Source organism: Leopardus geoffroyi, chromosome B4 (genome assembly GCF_018350155.1).
Source record: "Leopardus geoffroyi isolate Oge1 chromosome B4, O.geoffroyi_Oge1_pat1.0, whole genome shotgun sequence".
Lineage (NCBI taxonomy): Eukaryota > Metazoa > Chordata > Mammalia > Carnivora > Felidae > Leopardus > Leopardus geoffroyi.
In genome coordinates this window covers 36,522,867-36,545,529 of record NC_059341.1, presented here as the reverse complement: position 1 = coordinate 36,545,529, position 22,663 = coordinate 36,522,867, and the positions used below count along the sequence as shown (strand labels likewise).

General features: G+C 35.7%; 1 protein-coding gene across 24 annotated transcripts in view; it reads left to right on the top strand.

Annotated features, from left to right (window-relative positions):
• Nucleotides 1-22,663, top strand: part of ERC1 (ELKS/RAB6-interacting/CAST family member 1) — a 524,080-nt gene that overhangs the window by 131,519 nt on the left and 369,898 nt on the right. For all 24 annotated transcript variants that reach the window (XM_045463914.1, XM_045463916.1, XM_045463908.1 and 21 more), the window contains one exon: nucleotides 15,547-15,714. In XM_045463914.1, coding sequence (XP_045319870.1) covers nucleotides 15,547-15,714 — 168 coding nt within the window. The remainder of the gene's footprint in view (nucleotides 1-15,546; nucleotides 15,715-22,663) is intronic.

Sequence of the window (22,663 nt, the reverse complement as noted above, 5' to 3'; positions counted from 1 at the left end):
TTGCACTAACAAATACAGAAAACACTTTTTAAGAACTTCTTGAATAGTCATAAAAATCAAATGTGTTAGGCCACAGAGGATATGTCAAAATTCCCAAGAATTAAAGTCACCTGGACTGTGTTCTTTGACGCCAATGTAGCAGAATTAGAAATCAGTAATGAAGGGGCATCTGGGTGGCTCAGTCGGTTGAATGTCCGACTTTGGTTCATGTCATGATCTCATGGTTCATGACGTCAAGCCCACATCGGGCTCTGTGCTGACAGCTCAGAGCCTGGAGTCTGCTTTGGATTCTGTGTCTCCCTCTCTTTCTTCCCCTTGCCTACTCACACACTCTCTCTCAAAAATAAATTAAAAAAAAAAAATCAGTAATGAAGAATTGCAACATAAAACAAATAAATTTGGAATCTGAAAATGTAGTACTTTTTAGTATAATTGACACATAATATTACATTTTCAGGTGTACAACTCAGTGATTTGCTTATATGTTGTGCTGTGTCCACCACAAGTATAGTTACCATCTGTCCCATTATGTTGCTGTTACAATATCATTGTATTCATTATGCTGTGCATTTATTCCTGTGACTTATTTATTCCATATTTAGAAGCCTGTACCTCCCACTCCCCTTCACCCAATTTGCCTAACCCCCCACTCCCCTGCCCTCTGGCAACCATCAGTTTGTCTTCTGTATTTATAGGCCTGATTGTGCTTTTTTAATTTATTCATTTTTTTGTTTTTAAATGCCACTTAGGAGTGGAATCATATGGTATTTGTCTTTCTCAGTCTGACTTACTTCACTTAGCATAGTATTCTCTAGGCCCATTCATATTGCTCAAATGGCAAGATCTCATCCTTTTTATGGCTGTGTAATATTTCATTGTATACATATCATGTTTTCCTTATCCATTTGTCTATTGATGGACACTTAGATTACTTCCATATCTGGGCTTTTGGAAATAATGCTGCAGTAAACATAGGGGTGCATGTATCTTTTTGAATTAGTGTTGAAAATATACTACTTAATGACCATGGGTTGAAGGAGACTGGAACAGAAAGCAAAAGAAAATCTGTGGGGTACAACTAATCCTCTAGTATCTAGAGGGAAATGTCTAGTTTTTATGTTTATTGGAAAATAATAAAGAATAAATGCAAATAAGCTAAGTATATAAGTCTGGAAACTAGGAAAAAAGTAACAAAACCAAAGAAACAGTAAAATGGAGGGTAACAGATACTAAGTAAACAATCAGTAGAGGATAAAATAAACTAAGTGTTGTTTTAAAAAGGCTAATCAGATAGGAATGTCTCTTACAGAATGGTAAAGAACTACTAGCACCATACAATTTAAAAATAATAAAAGACATTTATAAGCAATTATATTCTGATAAGCTTATAAAGACAGAACAAAAGAATACATTTCTGGAAAATATGACAAAGTAGGTTCAAGAATTAATAGAAAACATGAACAGTAATCATTATAGAAAATTAAAATGGTATTCAGCCTCAACCCTATCTCCTTCTAAATCCTGCGACTCGGCTTGCCAGGAGAGCTTTATAAAACATTAAAAAATAATCACTTTTTATATTTAATGTTTTCCAAAAAGTAGAAGAAGCAAGAAAGCCCAAGACTCTACAAGGGGATACAAGGAAAAAGAAATAAATTCAGAGATCTGTTATCAATAAGTGGTATGATTTAATACTGTAAGATATCAGTTCTCCCCAAATTAGTATTTACATATTTTTCAATTCCAATGAAAATACTCAGTATTTTTTTAGAAACTCATTTTACTTTAAGTTTTACATGGACAAGTCACAAAAGATGTATCATTTCACTTGTATGTGGGACCTAGAGAAGTCAGATTCATAAAGATAGAAGGAGAATGGTGGTTGTTATGAGCTGGGGAGAATGGAGAAGGTTTTTTTTTTTTTAAGTGGAACAGTTTTTGTTTCGTAAGATGAAGGGAGTTATGGAGATTGGTAATACAGCATTGTGAATGTACTGAACACCATTGACTTATACACTTAAAAATGGTGAAGATGGCAAATTTTATGTTATGTGTATTTGACCACAATTGAAAAATTTTAAAACTTACATTGACAAATAAAGCTATACTAACATTAAAGTGAAGAAAAAGAGGAAAAGATGGGTAGATCTGCCTTAATAGATTTGAAAATATACCACAGAGCCATAAACCAACCTGAATATTCACCCTGGAATTGTGTAGTACTGGCAAAGGAATGGGCAAATAGACCAGTGGGAAAAAAGAGAGTTTAGACGTGTATATAGATGGGACCATCATAAACTAGTGCAGATTAAAAGAGTGTTAGAAAATTGACATACAGAGAATGAAATTGGCCGCCTATCACATACCAGATAAAACAGTGGACTCCATATTGATTAAAGACCTCAGTGTGAAAGGGAAACCTATAAGCCTAATTAATGAAAATGTATATTAGGTAGGATACATTTAAGATACATTTTAAATGACGCCATCAAATTTAAGTATTTCCATTCAAGAAAGAACTCTACTGGCAAAGTTAACAAATATGTGACTGATTAGAAGATATTTTCACTGCCTCCCAAAATAACAAAGATTGGAATATAGAATAAAAAAACAATGCTTATAAATTAGTAAGAAAAAGAGACTATAGGGTGAGAGAGAGGATTTAAGTAGGCAATTAACAAACAAGGAAGCCTAAGGGTTAGCAAATAAATATAGCATGGGATCCTCAATTTTGGAGACAATGAAATATATTCCATTGTTCAAATTGGTAAAAATTAGAAATTGAGTTAATATTCAGTGCTTGTAAGGTATATGGCATAGTTGGCTCCCACTGGCTCACAGGAGAACATATAAGGGTGCTCACTGTAGAACAAGGAATTGAAGGCGGCCCCAACGGTTATTTCTAGAGGGGTTGGATAAGTAAAATATAGTGGGTATATACCATGGAATACTATGTAAAAGTCAAAAGCAGTGATCTTAGAAGTAATCATAAGGTCATGGATATATATATATTTAGAAGTAAGAGAATGAGGTATATAGCATTCATATGAGTTAAAAAATATGTATAAAAAATAAGCCTCTATATTTTTAAGTTAATGCATATTCAGTTACATATTAAATATATTAGAATGGCTGCATATTGATGGAGGAATGGATATTGGATGTGGATGGAAAAATAATAAGGCACAATAGAACTTTGCATGGGTCAATGATAGTTTTAAGTGAACTGAAGGTTGAGTAATTTATTTCTTTCTCCAAGTTGATGAAAGTGTGAAAGCAGTAATTCTGACTGTGTAACTACTGTGAGGTATGTCGGGTATGGTGTATTTACCACATTGATTCTCAGAGTTGTTTTGGTTTATCTCTCTGACAGGGCAGATGTCTCTGTTTTTTCTCATCCCTTCCAACACCGAGCGTCTGTCAACAAGGACTCTAAGTACAGTTGTTCTGAAGGGTTATTCTTTTTGGTAACTAAGGGGCTTATATTTTAATGCTGACATGTGGAGAGCAGACATTGGCCCTAAATGGGGTACAGATTTGAAACCGAGTAAATCTAGGAGTTTTGTGAGAAAAAGTGGATTAGAAAAAAATTAATCCTACCAGTATTAATTGACAATATTAGAAACTGACTTACCTGATTTTAGAGTTGGAGGAAAGGTGTCTTCTCATGAGCTTTGAGTTTGAATATGCATAGCTGCTGTCAGCATAGATTTCAGCCTAGTCCACACAGATTCCCACAGGTAAGAGCCCTGCTTAGAATGAACTTACTACCCCAAATTAGTTAATCACCTATGGAATTTATTCTGAACCAATATCAGAAGTAAGAACAAATAAGAATGATTAGACCCTTAGGAACATTGGATAATAGAAAGAGACCATAAATGAAATGATTAAACTGAAGGATGGAGAAGTAAGCATAGGAGCACTCTTTAGAATGGAAGAAAAAAATACAACTTATTGGGCTGTTGTTTCAGGACCATTGAGAGTAAAAGCTGAGCAGTGTAATAAAGGGCAACACTAGCTGTAGTTGTTTAGTGTCTTTTAATCTTGGCTTTGCCAGTTACTTGTTAATATAAGTTGATACTTTCTGTGCTTCAGTTTCCTCATTTGTGAGAATAGCATTACCTTCTAGAATGTTATGAGAGTTAGTGCATGCACATATAGCACTCAATAAATACTACCATTGTTATATACATGAAGGAAGGATTTAAAACATGAACAAAGCGCAAAACACTATACATAATACCAGGCAGGTTGTTAAAGAACAAAACAGAGTTTTAGGTATGAAATATATAATAACTAGGGGTGCCTGAGTGATCCAGTCAGTTAAGCATCTGACTCTTGATCTCGGCTCAGGCCATGATCTCATGGTTCGTGAGTTCGAGCCCTGTATCATGCTCCATGCTGATGGTGTGGAGCCTGCTTGGGATTCCCTCTCTCTCCTCTCTCTCTCTCCCCCTCCCGTGCACTCTCTCTTTCTTAAATAAATAAATTAATTAAAACTATTAAAAGAAATACATAATAACTAAAGTGGAAGAACAATGTAGTAGTAAACTGCAAAGTAGAGCTGCAGAGACAGTGAATTGGAAAATACATCTGAGGAGACGTTATCCGGAGAGCAATAGGACACATAAGAAGATAGAAATTAAAGAGAAGTCTGTCGAAATAGAAATCTAACATATATAAGGGAGTTTCAAAAGGGGAGGATAGAGGAAATGGGAGGCAATTTTAAAAGAGATAATTGCTGAGAATATTTCTGACCAGATGATAGGAATGGACCTTCTGTTTAGGAGCAAATAATTCTTGAGCAGGAAGATATCCTCACCTACCATAAATCACAATGAAACCATAGATAAACTGATTTTAAAAGCCACCAGAAATTTGGGGTACCTGGGTGGCTCAGTCTGTTAAATGTCTGACTCTTGATTTTGGCTCAGGTCATGATCTCATGGTTTGTGGGTTCAAGCCCCATGTTGGGCTCCACACTGTCAATGTGGAGCCTGCTTGGGATTCTTTCTTTCCCTCTCTCTCTGCCCTTTCCCCACTCTCTCTCTCTCTCAAAATAAATAAATAAACATTAAGGAACAAAAGCCACGAGAGAGGAAAGATAGTTTACCTGTGAAGGATTAACAGGCCCACAGTAGGCTTTACAACAGCAACAATAGGAGCAAGAGAGAATATGGTAGAGTAAAACCTTCAAAGTTCAGTGAAAACCTTAGACAACTCCTGTTTCTTTCTTTTTTTTTAATTTAAAAAAAAATGTTTATTTTTGAGAGAGAGAGAGGGAGATGCAGAATCTGAACCAGGCTCCAGGCTCCAAGGTGGCAGCACAGAGCCTGATGCGGGGCTTGAACTCAAGAACCGTGAGATCATGACCTGAGATGAGATCTTTAACCGACTGAGCCACCCAGGTGCCCTCTCAGTTCATAATTCTGAAGCCGGTGAAACTATCATTTATCACTCGAAGTAGATTAAAGACTTTTTTCCAGACTACCACAGACTGAGAGTTTACTCCCTATGGATCACATAGAAAGAACTGCTAAAAAGAAAAAATTGTCTCTACAAAGAATGGGTGAGATTCAAGAGACAATAGTAGAAAAGGGATATTAATGTGACAAGTAGGAAAAAAAACAATCAAATATCAATGTAAGAATTTGGCACAAACCTAACAACAATAGTGTCATTAATACCAGAGCTCCAAAATTAGTTAAGGTTATCCAGTAAAAGTGAAGACTTTTGGAGAAAGATCATAAAAGGTAGAGCTTGTCACTTGCTTCTCCTTGTTGGTATGAGGTTGCTAAATGATAGAGCAGGTGAAATTCTGCATCTAGATTGCTTTTGTCTTCTCCATCCAGAAGAATATCATAGGACTGAAAAGAGTAGGTTGTATATTCTAATAGTGGAAAAATGAAAATGAATACCCAAGATGTGTGAGAAGAGAAATTATAAGAAAGTATTCAAGAGATCTATTCAAAGTGTGATTCTGAGATCAGCAGTGTCTACTCGCCTAAGAACTTATTGGAAACAAAATCTTGAGTCATACTTTATACCTTTGAATCAGAGTCTACATTTTAAGCGTCCTTAGTCTGTAAAGTGCTGTAAAATGTTTTGTTTTGTTTTGTTTTTGGCTAGGACAGTTTAAATCCCAGGTGCAGGGGCGCCTGGGTGGCGCAGTCGGTTAAGCGTCCGACTTCAGCCAGGTCACGATCTCGCGGTCCGTGAGTTCGAGCCCCGCGTCAGGCTCTGGGCTGATGGCTCAGAGCCTGGAGCCTGTTTCTGATTCTGTGTCTCCCTCTCTCTCTGCCCCTCCCCCGTTCATGCTCTGTCTCTCTCTGTCCCAAAAATAAATAAACGTTGAAATAAATGCCAGGTGCAAATTAAATTACTAATCAGTTATTGATTATCATTTAGGAATCATGAAGATGATAGCAGTTTTTAAGATTGGCTTTGAGCAAATGGCACTATGATTTTCAGACAAGAGAACAAAGAGGATTGCCACCTCTGTGCACCTAAGCTTTTTCCTAAGTGCTATTTTATTTTATTTTTTTAATTTTTTAGTGTTTATTTTTGAGAGAGAGAGAGAGAAACAGAGCATGAGTGGGGGAAGGGCAGAGATGGAGGGAGACACAGAATCCGAAGCAAACTCCAGGCTCCAAGCTGTGAGCACAGAGCCTGACTTGGGGCTCAAACTCACAGACTGTGAGATCATGACCTGAGCCAAATTCGGACGCTTAACTGACTGAGCCACCCAGGTGTCCTGCCCCCTAAGTGCTATTTTAGAATGGAATATTGAAGGACCTTGAGGTGGAAATGGTCATTACTGAAAGTCAACATTAAAACTAGGTCATCTCAGGGATACCTGTGTGACTTATTCAGTTGAGCATCTGACTTTGGCTCAGGTCCTGAACTTGGGGTTCACAAGTTCAAGCCCCACATTCGGCTTGCTGCTGTCAGTGCAGAGCCCTCTTTGGGTCCTCTGCCCCCGTCTCTCTGCCCCTGCCCCACTTGCATTCTCTCTCTCAAAAATAAATAAAAACATTTAAAAAATAAAAAAAAAATTAGGTCATCTCAGGCTAATTTTATATTATTCTTGTATCTGGTAAGATATATAAGATATATCTTATAGTTTATTATCCTATATCTAGGATTTCCAGTCTGGAAGATCAGGAGTATATGAGAAATGTAGTAGACCTATACCTCTTCAAGGCACTGGCAAGGCAGTGTAAATAAGATGGAGAAATGGAAGCTGGATAAGATGGTAATTAGGTTTCTTCATAACCTTAAATTTACTTTCCCCAAAAGGTGATGTTTAATGATATATGTTAACTTACATAAAAATTTCTGGTAGTATTTATTATGTATCCCTCGAATGTTAACTCTTCCTTGTTAAATATTTTTATTAATGAATCAGATGGAAAAAAATATGGAGGAAGGATGGGTAATGTGCATATTAGATAAGAAATTCAGCATTCCAAAAGATCTTTAAAGAGAGTAATGGGCTAAACCAAGCAGGATAAAAATTTAAAAGGATGACTGTAAAAATTGTTAATTTTCTATCTCTCCCTGTCTCCAACAAAAAGCTAGCCCAATCAATCAATCAATCAATCAATCTACCAAACCCATAAAAACTGACAAAAGCATCTGTATAGTGGCTGCCAGAAAACCCCTTCAAAAACAACCATATGCAATCTTCATTTGTTTTGAAAGTGCCTAGATATAAGGGTAAAGTAATCAGACGTAAAATATTGAGTTCTGGATACAGTGATTTAAAGGATGTTGGCACATTTAAGCATGTTTAGATGCAAAGAGTCTGAAATCATGGCATATTAAGGAATAGTTGAAGGGTAGCTTGGAAAAGAAATGCTCTTGGGAGTACATGATAGTCTGCATGTATCTGAATGGCTATTACGTAGAAGAGCATCTGGCCTAAGGGGCTGAACTTGGGCCAGTGGATAAAAGTACAGAAAAAGCCTTTTTTCTTTTTTTTTCTTTTCTTTTAAAACTTCTGGATAAGAGATAGCTTTTATGCCTGGTAAAAGCAGAGTATGGGCAGCCTCTGGAGAGGAACTGTGTACCTGAGTTTTACTGGAGGTGTTCAGATACTAGAAAAGCCTGCTTAAAAGGGATATAGAGACCCAGGATTTAGAGGAGAGATTCAATCAGGTAAGCTTACCAGGTCCTTCCAATGAGGAAATGGTCTCTTTCTGTGATTCTAAGGGTTTCCGGCATGATTATAAGGTTTACTTAATTTTAGTCTGGTACCAGAATAAGGAAGTGTTACAGATATGTTGGCTTAGAGGGGTCAGGGTAGAAGAACTAGATTGGTCAACTGCCCTGCATTATCAGATTTGCAGAGACCAACATTAACATTTCTACTGAGGCTACATAGCTGAGTATAGCTTATTACTATATACTTTGTGTAGTTGTTATTGTGTTGTCTTTACTATGAATTTTCAGGTGGAGACAATATTGACATTGGTTTTTTTAGACTAAATTTGCAACTTTTCTGTGTGTGTGTGTCTTCGTGAGTAAAGTACAAATAAACTATGTACTGTGGAAAGGCACATCTACATCCTTGGCCTTTTTGATGTTTCTCTGAGCTCTTCAACTTTTTGTCAGGTATAAGGCTTTAAACAGCTCAATGCTGTTTGCCAAAATAGCCTTTTAAAAAAACGTTTACTTGTGGGTGTTGTCAGTCTTGTGGTCCAGAGTCCTTCATTCAGCCTCCGTTCTAGATGAGATTAATGAGAAATGTGGTGATAGGAAATTATACTTAGTGATCTTGGGCAAATCACTTAGTTTGGGCATTGAATCATCAGCTTGAAAAAAAATTTTTTTTAACATTTATTTATTTTTGAGAGACAGAGTGAGACAGAGTATGAGTGGGGGAGGGGCAAAGAGAGGGAGGAGACAGAATCCAAAGCAGGCTACAGGCTCTGAGCTGTCAGCATAGAGCCTGACGCAGGGCTTGAACTCACGGACTGCGAGATCATGACTTGAGCTAAAGTTGGATGCTTAACTGACCAAGCCACCTAGGTACCCCTCATCAGCTTTAAAATACAGAGTTTAGATTAGTAATTTTTAAAAAGTTCATGAAATACTGCCAAATACAGAAAGAAATGCAGAAAGTAATATAATAAACACCATCAGATTTAATCTACATTAATGTTTGACCTCATTAGGGGATCTTTAAAGGTTCTTTAAAGGAAAAGGTTCTAAAAAAGATTCTATTCTATTCTATTCTATTCTATTCTATTCATTTTAGAGTGTGAGCAGGGGGAGAGGGGCAGAGAGAGAGAGAATCCCAAGCAGGTTCCACGTTTAGCACAGGGCCTGACTTGGGCTTGATCCCCTGTCCCTGGGATCATGACCTGAACCATAGTCAAGAGTCGGACATTCAACCAACTGAGCCACTCAGGCACTCCAAAATCTCAGTCTAAACTAAATATTCAGTGGAAATCTGGGTTAAGTAGAATATTTTGTTAAAATCTCAGGGTTTTAGAATTGGTTGAGGTTAGGAATAAAGATTTGGAAGCTGTCATAATGGATGTGGTGGCTGTAGCCTAGGATTGAATTGGTTTCTCCAGAGGAAGTTATATAAAGTGGGATGTGAGGAGGGGAAAATGACAGAGGAGCCAGCGAAGAAAACTGAAAAGTTGTGGTCAGAGAATCAGAAAGGAGTGAATCATGGCAAAGCCAAGATAGGAGTTCTAGTAAACAAGCTATTGTATCCATGCAGTTACTACTGCTATTGTGTATTTAGATTCATGATGTAAATAAATAAGATAGCTTAAGAGAGTTGATAGCTTTTGATCAGAAGTGAGTCCAGAAGAGCCGGGTAGCCATTTTTCTGTTCATGTCCAATGGTAGAGAAAATCTTGTAGAGAAAAACCTTCTGTGTTTTTGAAGTTGGCATAACCTGTTTGCCACAGACCTTGACGCTTGGCAAGCTAGGTGGATGCTGTTCCTCCAGTGCAGTTGATGTGAATAAACAAGGTCTTATTCCTCCTACCAGGAATGGTATTAGGGTGATGATTATGTGTCCAGCTCGTCTCTGAGGGGCTTTCCTGAATGTGTTTTTTTGTGGTTTGCAAAATATGGACCTCACACAAAATTGTACTATGAACTTAGCTCACTCCAAACCAAAAAGATCAATGTAGAATTCAGAGCAATTAATCTAGTAGTAGCAGAGTGGTTTTGTGGTTATTTTTATCTTAGATCTCCAGACAAACACATTTAAATTCTTCATTGCACAAAAAAAGTAGACCAAGAAAAAGTGTATTACAGTAAGTGATTCAAATTGAATACTTAGTAAAGACAAGACCATTTAGTAATTCTAATTACTATGGACTTGAGTATTTCTGTACCTAATATTTGTTATATGAGATCTATTTTATACCAAAGCCTGCATTTCCAGCTCCTCTTACACTGAAGGTTTGTATGTTTAATACAAGAGTTTTCATTTTTTACTTTTTTTCAGTCACCAATTCCTGTGGGTCTCATACCTGACATTCCCTCAAAATGGCATGCAGGTATCTATGACTGGTTAGCACTGGCACATTTCCAAGGTCACTTAGCTGAGTGAGGGATCTAATGTACAAATGCAGCTAGGATATCTAGGTACTTTTGGTAAAGAAGCAGAAATATGAAGTCTTATAGTTATTGTCCTATGAGACTTTGGTACCAACAGAATGAGAAACATTTAGAAATGCTGAGGGATGTATTTCTGCTGTATTCTGATTTCTTACCCACAGAAGGAAAACATTTCATTTTTCTGAAATTAATGCTGAGAAGAACTGAGAGACCAAGAAATTAGGCAGTTAAGACTTATCTACAAATTTAAATGTCTGGACTTTTTGCCTTTATAATAAGAATTCAGTAATATATTTCAGGGATATTGAGTGAAATGTCTTTTAGGAGGTTGCTTTGTCTTTGCTTGTGTTTATTGGGATATGTAGTATATGTGTTTGAAGTAGAATATTCAGGGGCACATGGGTGGCTCAGTCGGTTAAATGTCCCACTTCTTTCGCTCAGGTCATGATCTCATGGTTCATGAGTTTGAGCCCTGCATTGGACTCGACAGTGACAGTGCAGAGCCTGCTTGGAATTCTCTGTTTCCATCTCTCTTTGCCCCTCTCCTGCTTGCTGGCTTTCTCCCTCTCTCAAAATGAACAGATAAGCATTAAAAAAGAGAGAAGTAGAATATGCAGTATACAAAATACAAATGAGAATGTAGAAATTAGGTGCAGATTTAGTATATGATTTATTTTTAAATTTTCTGACGTATACTTTTTTAAGACTTTGACCTCTTTAACTGTGCAGAAGCGTCAGTGATTTCAATAAGCACCCTCTTGAATCACCGTGACTGATGCCCTGTAATGGATTCAGCTAATAGGAACCAAATCTGATACTGTCAAATAGGATTAGTAGCCACACAGGCCAGCTTGAGCTGTGCCTGAATGCCAAGTGGATAAGGGTCAATGGGCTCTTTTGGCATCTTAAGCAGCCTGGTTGTGAATTTCATATTCCACAAAGGTCTTTGCTCTGTGGTGGTGGTCCATTTCTTCAAATTGAATCAATATTCAGTTCTGACATTGTCTTGTGGACTTTTTTGTTTCTTTGCATGGTAGAGTGTTTCTGATTTTAATAGGTTGGTGATGGAAAACCAAGGAAATGTAAAGACTTTTGTCATCTTGCACTTTAGAAAGGACTATTGGGGAAATAATGTAATTAATCTTTTTTGCATTGAATTTTAATTCTTGCTCTGAGGTCTTTAGTGCTGAATTCAGGCACCAAAACTGTATATTTTTAGTTGTTATATTTCTTGGATTCACTGGGTTTTATTTATTGTAGTTCTACTGTTTGTCAGTAAACACATTTTTTTAAAAATCACTTTAATCTTTTCGTTTTCCATATCTCTGAGAAAAATTTTAAATAGGCTGGCTATCTTAACACATGTCGTTTACATTTCATAAAGTATTCAAGGGAAGAACACATTTAGATCTTCTTTGATTTCTTATTTGTAATTTTCAGCATATAGATCCTTTATAAGTTTTGTTAGGCTTATACCTAGGCATTTAAATTTTTTTGGAGTGATTGTAAATGGTCATAAATTTTGAAAATTGAAATTCAGTATTGGATCCTATTTAATTTTGCCAGCTTATAAAATATCTACATTTTTAAAGCAACTATCAATATTCCTGTATTTTCCTTAGTATTATTGTTAAGAATGAAATATTTCAGGCACATAAAATACAGATTAAATAATAAAACACTTTAAAATAGTATCATGATGTGCAGAAGTTTTAAATTTAAATTTAAATTTAAAAGTATTTTCGTATATTTTCCTTCTAAAAGTTTTAAAGATTTGCTTCTCAAATATAAAATCTTTAATTTACCTAGAATTTATTTTTGTGTGTGAGTTAGAGATCTGACCCCCTTCATCAGTATGGGTAGCCAATTGTTTAAAGACAGTTTATTGAATACTCTATCCTTTTCTCGCTGATTATAGTATCACCTCTGTTTTTTATATGTATGGGTTCCTGTATGTGTGGGTCTGTGAGCTCGGCTCCCGTTTCTCTTGCAAAGGTCTGTTGGTTTATTTCTTAATAAATACCATACTTTCTGCTTTTGCTTTTTAAAAAATAAAATTTATTGGGGCACCTGGGTGATTCAGTCTGTTAAGCCTCTGACTTCGGCTCAGGTCATGATCTCACAGTTCGTGGGTTCAGGCCCTGCATCGGGCTCTGACCACTGGAGCCTGGAGCCTGCTTTGGATTCTGTGTCTCCCTCTCTTTCTGCCCCTCTCCAGCTCACGCTTTGTCTCTTTCTCTCTCGCAAAAATAAATAAACATTAAAAAATTTAAAAAAAAATTATTGACATAAACTGCATATATTTAAAATGTACAGTCTGGTGAGTTTTGACACACACACACACACACACACACCTGTGAAACCAGTACCACAGTCAAGATAATGAATATGTCCTACAGATTTTCGTGTACCTCTTTGTAATTCCTTTCTTTTGCTTTTCCCTGATATTCTTTACTACTCCCCCCTCTTCCTCTTCCCAGGCAACCTTGATCTATTACTGTTCTATTCTATTACTGTAATTAATATACATTCTCTAGAATTTTACATATATGAAATCATATATACTCTTTTTTCTCTAGTTGTTCGTGAGGTAGTGTATAGTGTATTACAGAATTAGTGGTTAAGATTGGAGGATCTGGAGACAGACGAGTTAATCTTAATTCCTGCTATTGTTTATTTATAGCTACTTTTTCTCAGTCCCAGTTTTCCAGGTCGCCAGGGGAGAGTGAAGTTTTCCACAGGGAGAATGCAAGTGAAGAAGATATGATGCTTGAGGATAGAATTGTGAGGATTTTTAATTTACCGTAGGTATGGTTGGCAAGCACATACATGACCGTATGCAGAAAGGTTCAGAAGTCTGAGAGTAGAATGAAGAAAACCATTTAATAGAGAAGAAAAGATGTGTTAAATGAATATGACTAAAATAAAAAGGAGGTGCTATGAGGCTGTGTTGAATGATTGTTCAGGCTGGGAGAAAAAGAAGTAAAACCAGAATAGGGATGAATGATAGAAAAGAGATTTTAGATCAGAGGTTATGCTGTGCACAAAGAGACGACTTAGTAGGCTAGAAGAAAGAAAACAGTTGTGTTTCAGAAATAAGAATTTAAGAGTTTGAAAGTTCTTAGGTGGACCTTTCCAGAATATAATAAGGTTACCATATTTCCTATTAAAATAGAATACAGGAAAATTAGAAGTGACAGGTATTTATTGAGGGGACATGGTAGAATTTGTGGTAAAGAATTATAAATGGAGCCTAAAAAGATTACTTCCCCAATTTCTGGCTTGGTGGGACTAGTGATGTTGAAGTGGTTGGTAGAAGTGTAGTTTAGCAGAGTAAAATTTGGTTTATTTACATGTTTTTCCTTTCCAGCACAGACCAACATAATTTGTAAGTATGTAATGACTTAACTATAGCAGTCTCAAATGAGACTAGTCTCATAGGATATTTTCCATAATACTTAGCAGTAAGTATTACCATACACAGTATTGGGTCTCAAATACCTTATAGTTTAGATATAATATTAGATTGTCCTTGAGAGTTTTGGTGTACTTTAAATGTGAGTCATTACTCATGCTAACCTGTTTTTTCTTTGTGGGCTGGTTAATTAGCCAGGAAAAATAATATAGGACAAGTTCTAGGTTAAAGATGTTTTATAGAAATATACTTGATGTCTTAGATTTGCACTTTCACTGTGGAAGCCACCAGTCCACATGTGGCCATTGAGACTTGAAATATGGTAGTCCAAATTGAGATATGATGTAAATGTAAAAATTACAATATGCATTGGACTTTTAAGACTTGGTATGAAACAAAGAATATAAAGTAAAATGGCTCATTAATAGTTTTTAATATGGATTACATGTTTGAAATGACAGTATTGTAGATAGATTAAACAAGATACAGTATTAAAATTAATTTTATCTCTTATTTTTTAATGTAGCTGCTAGAAAGCTTAAGTTTCATTGTGGTTTGCATAGGACTTAACATATTTCTGTTGAACAACACACTGTCTTAAAATGAAAGAAATGTACCTCCCTCGTTTGCTATAATAGATGTGTTACTATTTGCTGAACTTTAAATCTAGTGGAAAAGCAAAACAAAGAAACAAACCCAAAATAAATTTAATGTGTGAGTATGCTTGATAAAATTTGCTTTGAGTGGATTTAAAAATATGCACTATTATTAGGTTTCTAGTTATTTGAAAATCGTATTTAGTGAGAAGTGTTAAACTTGGGGGGATAAAGGTAACTGGATGCTAGGCTTCAGCTGACTAGGCTTGGGGTCTGAAAATAGACCTTTGCTTTCCTTTGTACAGATGTCTCAGTGCATTATGGGATTGGCTGTCTAAAAAGCATCATATTCTACCATTAGTTTGTATTATGTGATACAATAAGTGTCATGCTTGGTGATTGATACTTAGGGTTTTCTTTCTAATTTTAGATTTCTAAAGCAGTGTGGAATCATTTGGGAACTTGTTGGAAAAACTAATTCATTAAAAAAAAAAAAAAAAAAAAAAAACCCACAACTAATTCATGAGCCCTAAACCCATTGAATCAGAAGCTCTGGTGGCTGGGCCTGGCAATCTGTTTAAACCCTCCAGATGATTGTAATGCACCTAAAGTTTGAGAAGCATAGTTGTAGATTATACTACTTTTATAGAAGTGGCAAAACTCAGTCTCTTTATAACAAGTCTCCATTTTGTCCCTTGATTCAGATCTATTTATCCTGCTATATCGTATATTTAACTAATGTAAATTTTATTTTTATTACAAAACTCATAAGGTTTATGGTTTAGTTTCTAAATAGCAATGATTATATTTAGAGTGGTATTTTATTGATTCTAATGAATGCTTACTATATAAGTATCATTTGGGCAATTGTACACATCTATTTGGAAGGAATTACATTCCTTTCTTTTCATTTAATCATTTGTAAAAATGTCACATTCTTAGGTGGATGCTCTCCGATTGCGTTTGGAAGAGAAGGAAACCATGCTGAATAAGAAGACAAAACAAATTCAGGATATGGCCGAGGAGAAGGGGACACAAGCTGGAGAGATACATGACCTCAAGGACATGCTGGATGTGAAGGAGCGAAAGGTTAATGTTCTTCAGAAGAAGGTAAGGTGCAGGTGTTCTGAGTTTAGTTTCCTACACTTACCATACATCCCCATTCCTACCACTAAGTTATACCTAAATTCTGTCAAAGTTTCTTTCTTATTCCACTGTTTATATTTTTATGGTTAGTAAATGAAAGTGTTGTTGCAGTAGGTAGATTGTTAAAACTGCTCTGCATATTCAATTTTTAAAGTAAATGCACTTAGTGTCCATAGTATTTTTGATGCTGCTGTTTCTGAAAAGTGCCTCATAGGTCGCTTTGTAGGTTACTTGTAGGTTCCTCATGATTGTAAGAGGCTAACTCTGGAGTAAATAAGAAAAGTATCAATAATTATTCCCCTCCCTTTTTTTAAGCTTAAGTAAGGGATACTCTTGAGATAACAGTTATAGTAGACAATAGTATTTATTGTTCATCTCCACTGAGATGACAGATTAGAAATATTCGATCTTGTTCCAGTTTATTTTTAACCTCTACCTGGGGCACCTGGGTGGCTCAGTCAGTTAAGCATCTGACTTTGGCTCAGGTCGTAATCCCAAGGTTCATGGGTTTGAGCCCTACGTTGGGCTCTGTGCTGACAGCTCAGAGCCTGGAGCCTGCTTCGGATTCTGTGTCTCCCTTTCTCTCTGCCCCACCCCTACTCTTGCTCTGTCTCTCTCTGTCTCTCAAAAATAAATAAATGTAAAAAAATTTTATTTTTAACCTCTAACAATAGCCAAGGAATAAAACTCTTTTTACTAAACCTCACATTCAGTTCTTATTTATTCATTCATTCATTCATTCAGTGCCCATGAGCATGGGAGGGGCAGAGAGAGAAGGAGAGAGAGAATCCCAAACAGGCTGCATGCTCAGCTTGGAGCCCAATGCAGGGCTTGATCTCACGACCATGATACCATGACCTGAGAGGATATCAAGAGTTGGACCCTTAACCAGCTGAACCACCCAGGCGTCCCTCACCTTTTCTTTGTAGTACAGAAGACCATGTCCTGTATTTTACCAATAGTATATTAGTTTGGTTTTCATTTGCTTCCTGTATGTAACCATAAATATTTGATCACTTTAAATATCTGTTGACTATATCTTGTCAACAAGATAAATTATTTAAATTATTATGCATATAATCTCCTCATCACTCTTTCTCCTGACATGCTTACTTTTAAAATAATTTTTGTTATTTTTTGGTTTTTCTTTTTAAATTTTAATTCCAGTATAGGTAACATACAGTGTATACAATAGAGTGATTCAGCGATTCTATACCTGTGTCAGTGCTCATTGTGATAAGTATACTCTTAATCCTCTTTACCTATTTCATCCATCCCCTACACACTTCCCCTCAGTTAACTATCGATTTGTTTTCTACAGTTAAGAGTCTGTTTTTTTTTTTTTTTATTCGTTCTGTTTCTTAAATTCCACGTATGAGTGAAATCATACGGTATTTGTCTTTCTCCGACTTTTTTTTCACTTAGCATTATGTTTTCTAGCTCCATCCATGTTATTGCAAATGGCAAGATTTCATTTTTTTAAATGGCTAAATATATTCCATTGTATGTATATATACACCAGTCATCTATTCATCTATTGTTGGGACACTTGGGCTGCTTCCATAATTAGGCTATTATCAATAATGCTACAGCAAACATAGGGGTGCATATATATTTTCTTTTTAAATTTTTTTTTTTTTTCCAACGTTTGTTTATTTTTGGGACAGAGAGAGACAGAGCATGAACGGGGGAGGGGCAGAGAGAGAGGGAGACACAGAATCGGAAACAGGCTCCAGGCTCTGAGCCATCAGCCCAGAGCCCGACGCGGGGCTCGAACTCACGGACCGCGAGATCGTGACCTGGCTGAAGTCGGACGCTTAACCGACTGCGCCACCCAGGCGCCCCGCATATATATTTTCAAATTAGTATTTTTGATTTAACAAATTTAAAAATCTGCATCTGTTGACTACTTTTTATGAAAAATAGTTTACTTACGATCTCTCCCATCTTGATTTTTGTTGGTAAGCTTTGTTGTTTTATTGAATCCATAATACTTCATGGATTTACAATGTGTTGCTTTTCAAGGGGGAAAGACATTTTTACTATAATTATAATTCATATTGTTTAGCTTTTACTTCTGTGTTTAAGTGAATTTAATGTTTGTTACTAGTTTTACAGTGTCACAGCTAACTATTGCCAAGGTATAATTTTTTTCTTTTTTTAAATTGTTTTTAAAATTTTTTATTTAAATTCTAGCTAGTTAACATACAGTGTAATATTTGTTTTAAGTACACTACAGTGTAGTGATTTAACACTTCCATACATTATCCGGTGCTTGTTACAAGTGCCCTCTTTAATCCCCATCACCTATTTTACCCATCCCTCCACTGACCTCGCCTCTGGTAACTGTCAGTTCTCTATAGTTAAGAGTCTGTTTCTTGGTTTGCCCTCTCTCTCCCCACCCCCTCTCTTTTTTTACATTGCTCATTTATTTTGTTTCTTAAATTCCACAGATGAGTGAAATCATACCATATTTGTCTTTTTCTGACTGATTTATTTTACTTAGCATACTCTCTAGCTCCATCCATATCATTGCAAATGGCAAGATTCATTCTTTTCTATGGCTCAGTAACATGCCATTGTATATATATGCCACATCTTCTTTATCCATTCATCAGTTGATGGACATTTGGGCTGCTTCCATATCTTGGCTTTTGTAATAAGGTTGCTATAAACATAGGGGTGCATGTATCCCTTTGAATTAGTGCTTTTGTATTCTTTGGGTAAATACCAAGTAGTACGATTGCTGGATCTTAGGGTAGTTCTATTTTTAACTTCTTGAGGAACCTCCATACTATTTTCCAGACTAGTTGCATCAGTGTATTCTCACCAAGAGTGCAAGAGGGTTCTCCTTTCACCACCTCCTCACTAACACCTATTGTGTCTTCTGTTGTTGGTTTTAGCCATTTTGACATTTTGATGTGAGGTGATATCTTATTGTGGTTTTGATTTGCATTTCCCTGATGATAAGTGATGTTGAACATCTTTTCATACGTCTGTTGGACATCTCTATGGCTTCTTTGGGAAAATGTCTGTTTATGTCTTCTGCCCATTTAATAATTGGGTTATTCATTTTTTTGGTGTTGAGCTTTATAAGTTCTTTATATATTTCGGATACTAACCCTTTATCAGATATTTCATTTGCAAATATCTCTCCCATTCCATAGGTTGCCTTTTAGTTTTGTTGATTGTTTCCTTTGCTGTGCAGAAGTTTTTTATTTTGATGTAGTCCCAATAGTTTAGTTTTGCTTTTGTTCCCTTTGCCTCAGGAAACGTATCTAGAAAGAAGTTGCTATGGCTAATGTCAAAGAAGTTACTGCCTGTGTTGTCTTCTAGGATTTTTATGGTTTCAGGTCTCAAATTCAGGTCTTTAGTCCATTTTGAATTTCTTTTTGTGCATGGTATAAGTGGTCCAATTTCATTCTTTTTCATGTTGCTGTTCAATTTTCCCAACACCTTTTGTTGAAGAGACATTCCCTTTGGGTATTCTATCCTGCTTTGTGGAAGATTAATTGACCATGTAATTGTGGGTTCATTTCTGGGGTTTCTATTCTGTTCCATTGATCTGTATGTCTGTTTTTGTGCCAGTACCATACTGTTTTTATTACGGCAGCTTTGTAATATAACTTGAAGTCTGGAATTGTGATGCCTCCAGCTTTGCTTTTCTTTTTCAAGGCTGCTTTGGGTATTCAGGGTCTTTTGTGGTTTCATATAAATTTTAAGATTGTTTTTCTAGCATTCTGTTGGTATTTAGATAGGGATTGCATTAAATGTTTAGATTGCTTTGGGTAACATAGACATTTTAACAATATTTGTTCTGGGGCGTCTGAATGGCTCAGCTGGTTAAGCTTCTGACTTCAGAGTTCCCTGAAGTTCGAGCCCCATGTTGGGCTCTGTGCTGACAGCTCAGAGCCTGGAGCTGCTTTGGATTCTATGTCTCCCTTTCTTTCTGCCCCTCCTCTGCTCAAATTCTCTCTCTTAAAAAAAAAAAAAAAAAAAAAAAGCATGAAAAAAAAGCAATATTTGTTCTTCTGAATGGTGAGCATGGAATGTCTTTCCATTCTTTGTGTTTTCAATTTTTCATCCATGTTTTATGTTTTTCAGAGTATAGATCTTTTGTCTCTTTGGTTATGTTTATTTCTAGGTATCTTAATTGTTTTTGGTGCAATGGTAAATGGGATTGATTCTTTAATTTCTCTTTCTGATGATTCATTGTTGGTATATAGAAATGTAGCAGATTTCTGTAGATTGATTTTGTATCCTGAGACTTTATGAATTCATTTGTCAGTTCTAGCAGTCTTTTTCATGGAGTCTTTTAAGTTTTCTATACATAATATCGTGACATCTGCAAATAGTGAAAGTTTGACTTCTTCCTTGCCTATTTGGATGCCTTTTATTTATTTTTGTTGTCTGATTGCTGTGGCTAGGACTTCCAGTACTAAGTTGAATATAAGTGGTAGAAATGGACATCCCTTTCTTGTTCCTGACCATAAAGGAAAAGCTGTCAGTTTTCCCCACTGAGGATGTTATTAGCTGTGGGTTTTTCATATATAGCCTTTATGATGTTGAGGTATGCTCCCTCTAAACCTACTTTGTTGAGGGTTTTTATCATGAATTTTTGCATCCACGTTCATCAGGGATCTTGGCCTATAGTTCCTTTTCATTGTGATGTCTTTATCTGGTTTTGGTATCAGGGTAATGCTGGCCTCATTGAATGAATTTGGAAGTTTTTATTTTTGGAATAGTTTGAGAAGAATGCATAGTAACTCTTCTTTAAATTTTTGCTGGAGTTCACCTGTGAAGCCATCTGGTCCTGGACTTTTGTTTGTTGGGAGATTTTTGATTATTAGTTTCTTTGCTGGTAATCGGTCTATTCAAGTTTCCTATTGCTTCCTGTTTCAGCTCTTGTAATTTGTAGTCTAGGGATTTATCCATTTCTTCTAGGTTGTCCAATTATTAGCATATATTTTTTCATAATATTCACTTATAATTGTTTGTATTTCTGTGATGTTGTTATTTCTCCTCTCTTTTTTGCGATTTTATTTGGGTCCTTTCTCTTTTCTTTTTGACAAGTTTGGCCAGAGGTTTATCAATTTTATTAATTTTTTCAAAGAACTAGCTCCTGGTTTCCTTAATCTGTTCTATTTTTTTTTTCTTTAGTTTCCATATCATTTTATTTCTGCTCTAATTTTTATTATTTCCTTCCTTCTGCTGACCCTAAGGCTTCATTTGTTATTCTTTTTTCTAGCTCCTTTTGGCGTAAGGTTAGGCTGTTTATCTGAGATTTTTCTTCTTAAAATAAACCTGTACTGCAGTAAACTTCCCTCTTAAAACTACTTTTGCTGCATCCCAAAGGTTTTGGGCCATTGTGTCTTTATTTTCATTTGTTTCCAGGTACTTTTTATTTCTTCTTTAATTTCTTAGTTGACCCATTCATTGTTTAGTAGCATATTGTTTAACCTCCATGTATTTCTGGTCTTCCCAGACTTTTTTCTTGTGGTTGACTTCTGGTTTCATACTGTTGTGGTTAGAAAAGGTTCTTGTATCACTTCAATTTTTGTGTTTGTTGAGGCCTCTTTTGTGACCTAGTATGTGATCTGTTCTGAAGAATGTTGCATGTGCACTTGAAAAGAATGTGTATTCTGTTTAAGGATGGAATGTTCTGAACATATCTGTTACATCCATCTGGCTTGTGTTATAAGCCATTATAATAATGTTGGGTGCATATATATTTATAATTGTTATATCTTGTTGGATTGTCTCCTTCATTACTGTATAGTGCCATTCCGTCTTTTGTTACATACAGTCTTTGTTTTGAAGTCTAGTTTCTACGATATAAGTGTTGCTATTCCTGCTACTTGACATCATTTGCATGATAAATGTTTCTCCCCTCACTTTCAATCTGGAGGTGTCTTTAGGTCTGAGGTGAGTCTCTTGTAGGCAGCACATAAAAGGATATTGTATTTTTAATCTATTCTGATACCCATGTCTTTTGATTGGAGCATGTAATCTATTTACATTCAAACTAATTATTGATAGATATGTATTTATTGCCAATTTATTACTTGTTTTGTGGGTGTTTCTGGAGATTTTTTCTGATCCTTTCATTTTTTTTTCTTTTTTTCATGTTTTTCTGATTTTCTTTAGTGATATATTTGGATTTCTTTCTCTTTATTCTTTGCATGTTTATTAGTGGTTTTTGATGTATGGTTACCATTAGGTCTGTGTGTATATATATATATATATATATATATATATATATATATGTTACCAACGTGTTCTGCAAATATCAGTCTATATTCAGTTGATGGTCATTCAAGTTTGAACCGATTCTTTTCTCCTCTCCTCCCCATTTATAGGTATATGTTATTATATTTTATATCCTTTGTATGTGAGTTCCTTGACTGTTTTTTACAGAAATATTCATTTTTACTGCTTTTGTTTTTCCTGCCTTCATACTGTCACTTTTGGTTTCTTTTTACTGCTCAAAGAGTCCCCTTTAATATTTCCTGCAGGGCTGGCTTATAGTGCTCATGAACTCTTCTGATTTTTGTTTGGCTGGGAAACTCTTTATTTGTCATGCTATTCTGAATGATAGTCTTGCTGGATATATTGTTCTCAGCTGCAGATTTTTCCCATTCACACTTTGAATATATCATGGTACTACCTTCTGGCTTGCCAAGTTTCTGTTGAAAAATCTCCAGCTAGCCTTATGGGTTTTCTGTTGTAAGTTAATGAGTTCTTTCGTTTTGCTGCTTTTAAAGTTTTTCTTTATCACTGTATTTTATAAATTTAATTACAGTATGTCTTGGTGTTGGCCTGCTTTTGTTGATTTCTCTGTGCCTCCTGGATTTGGATATTTATTTCCTTCCCCAGATAAGGGAAGTTTTCAGCTATTACTTCTTCAAGTAAT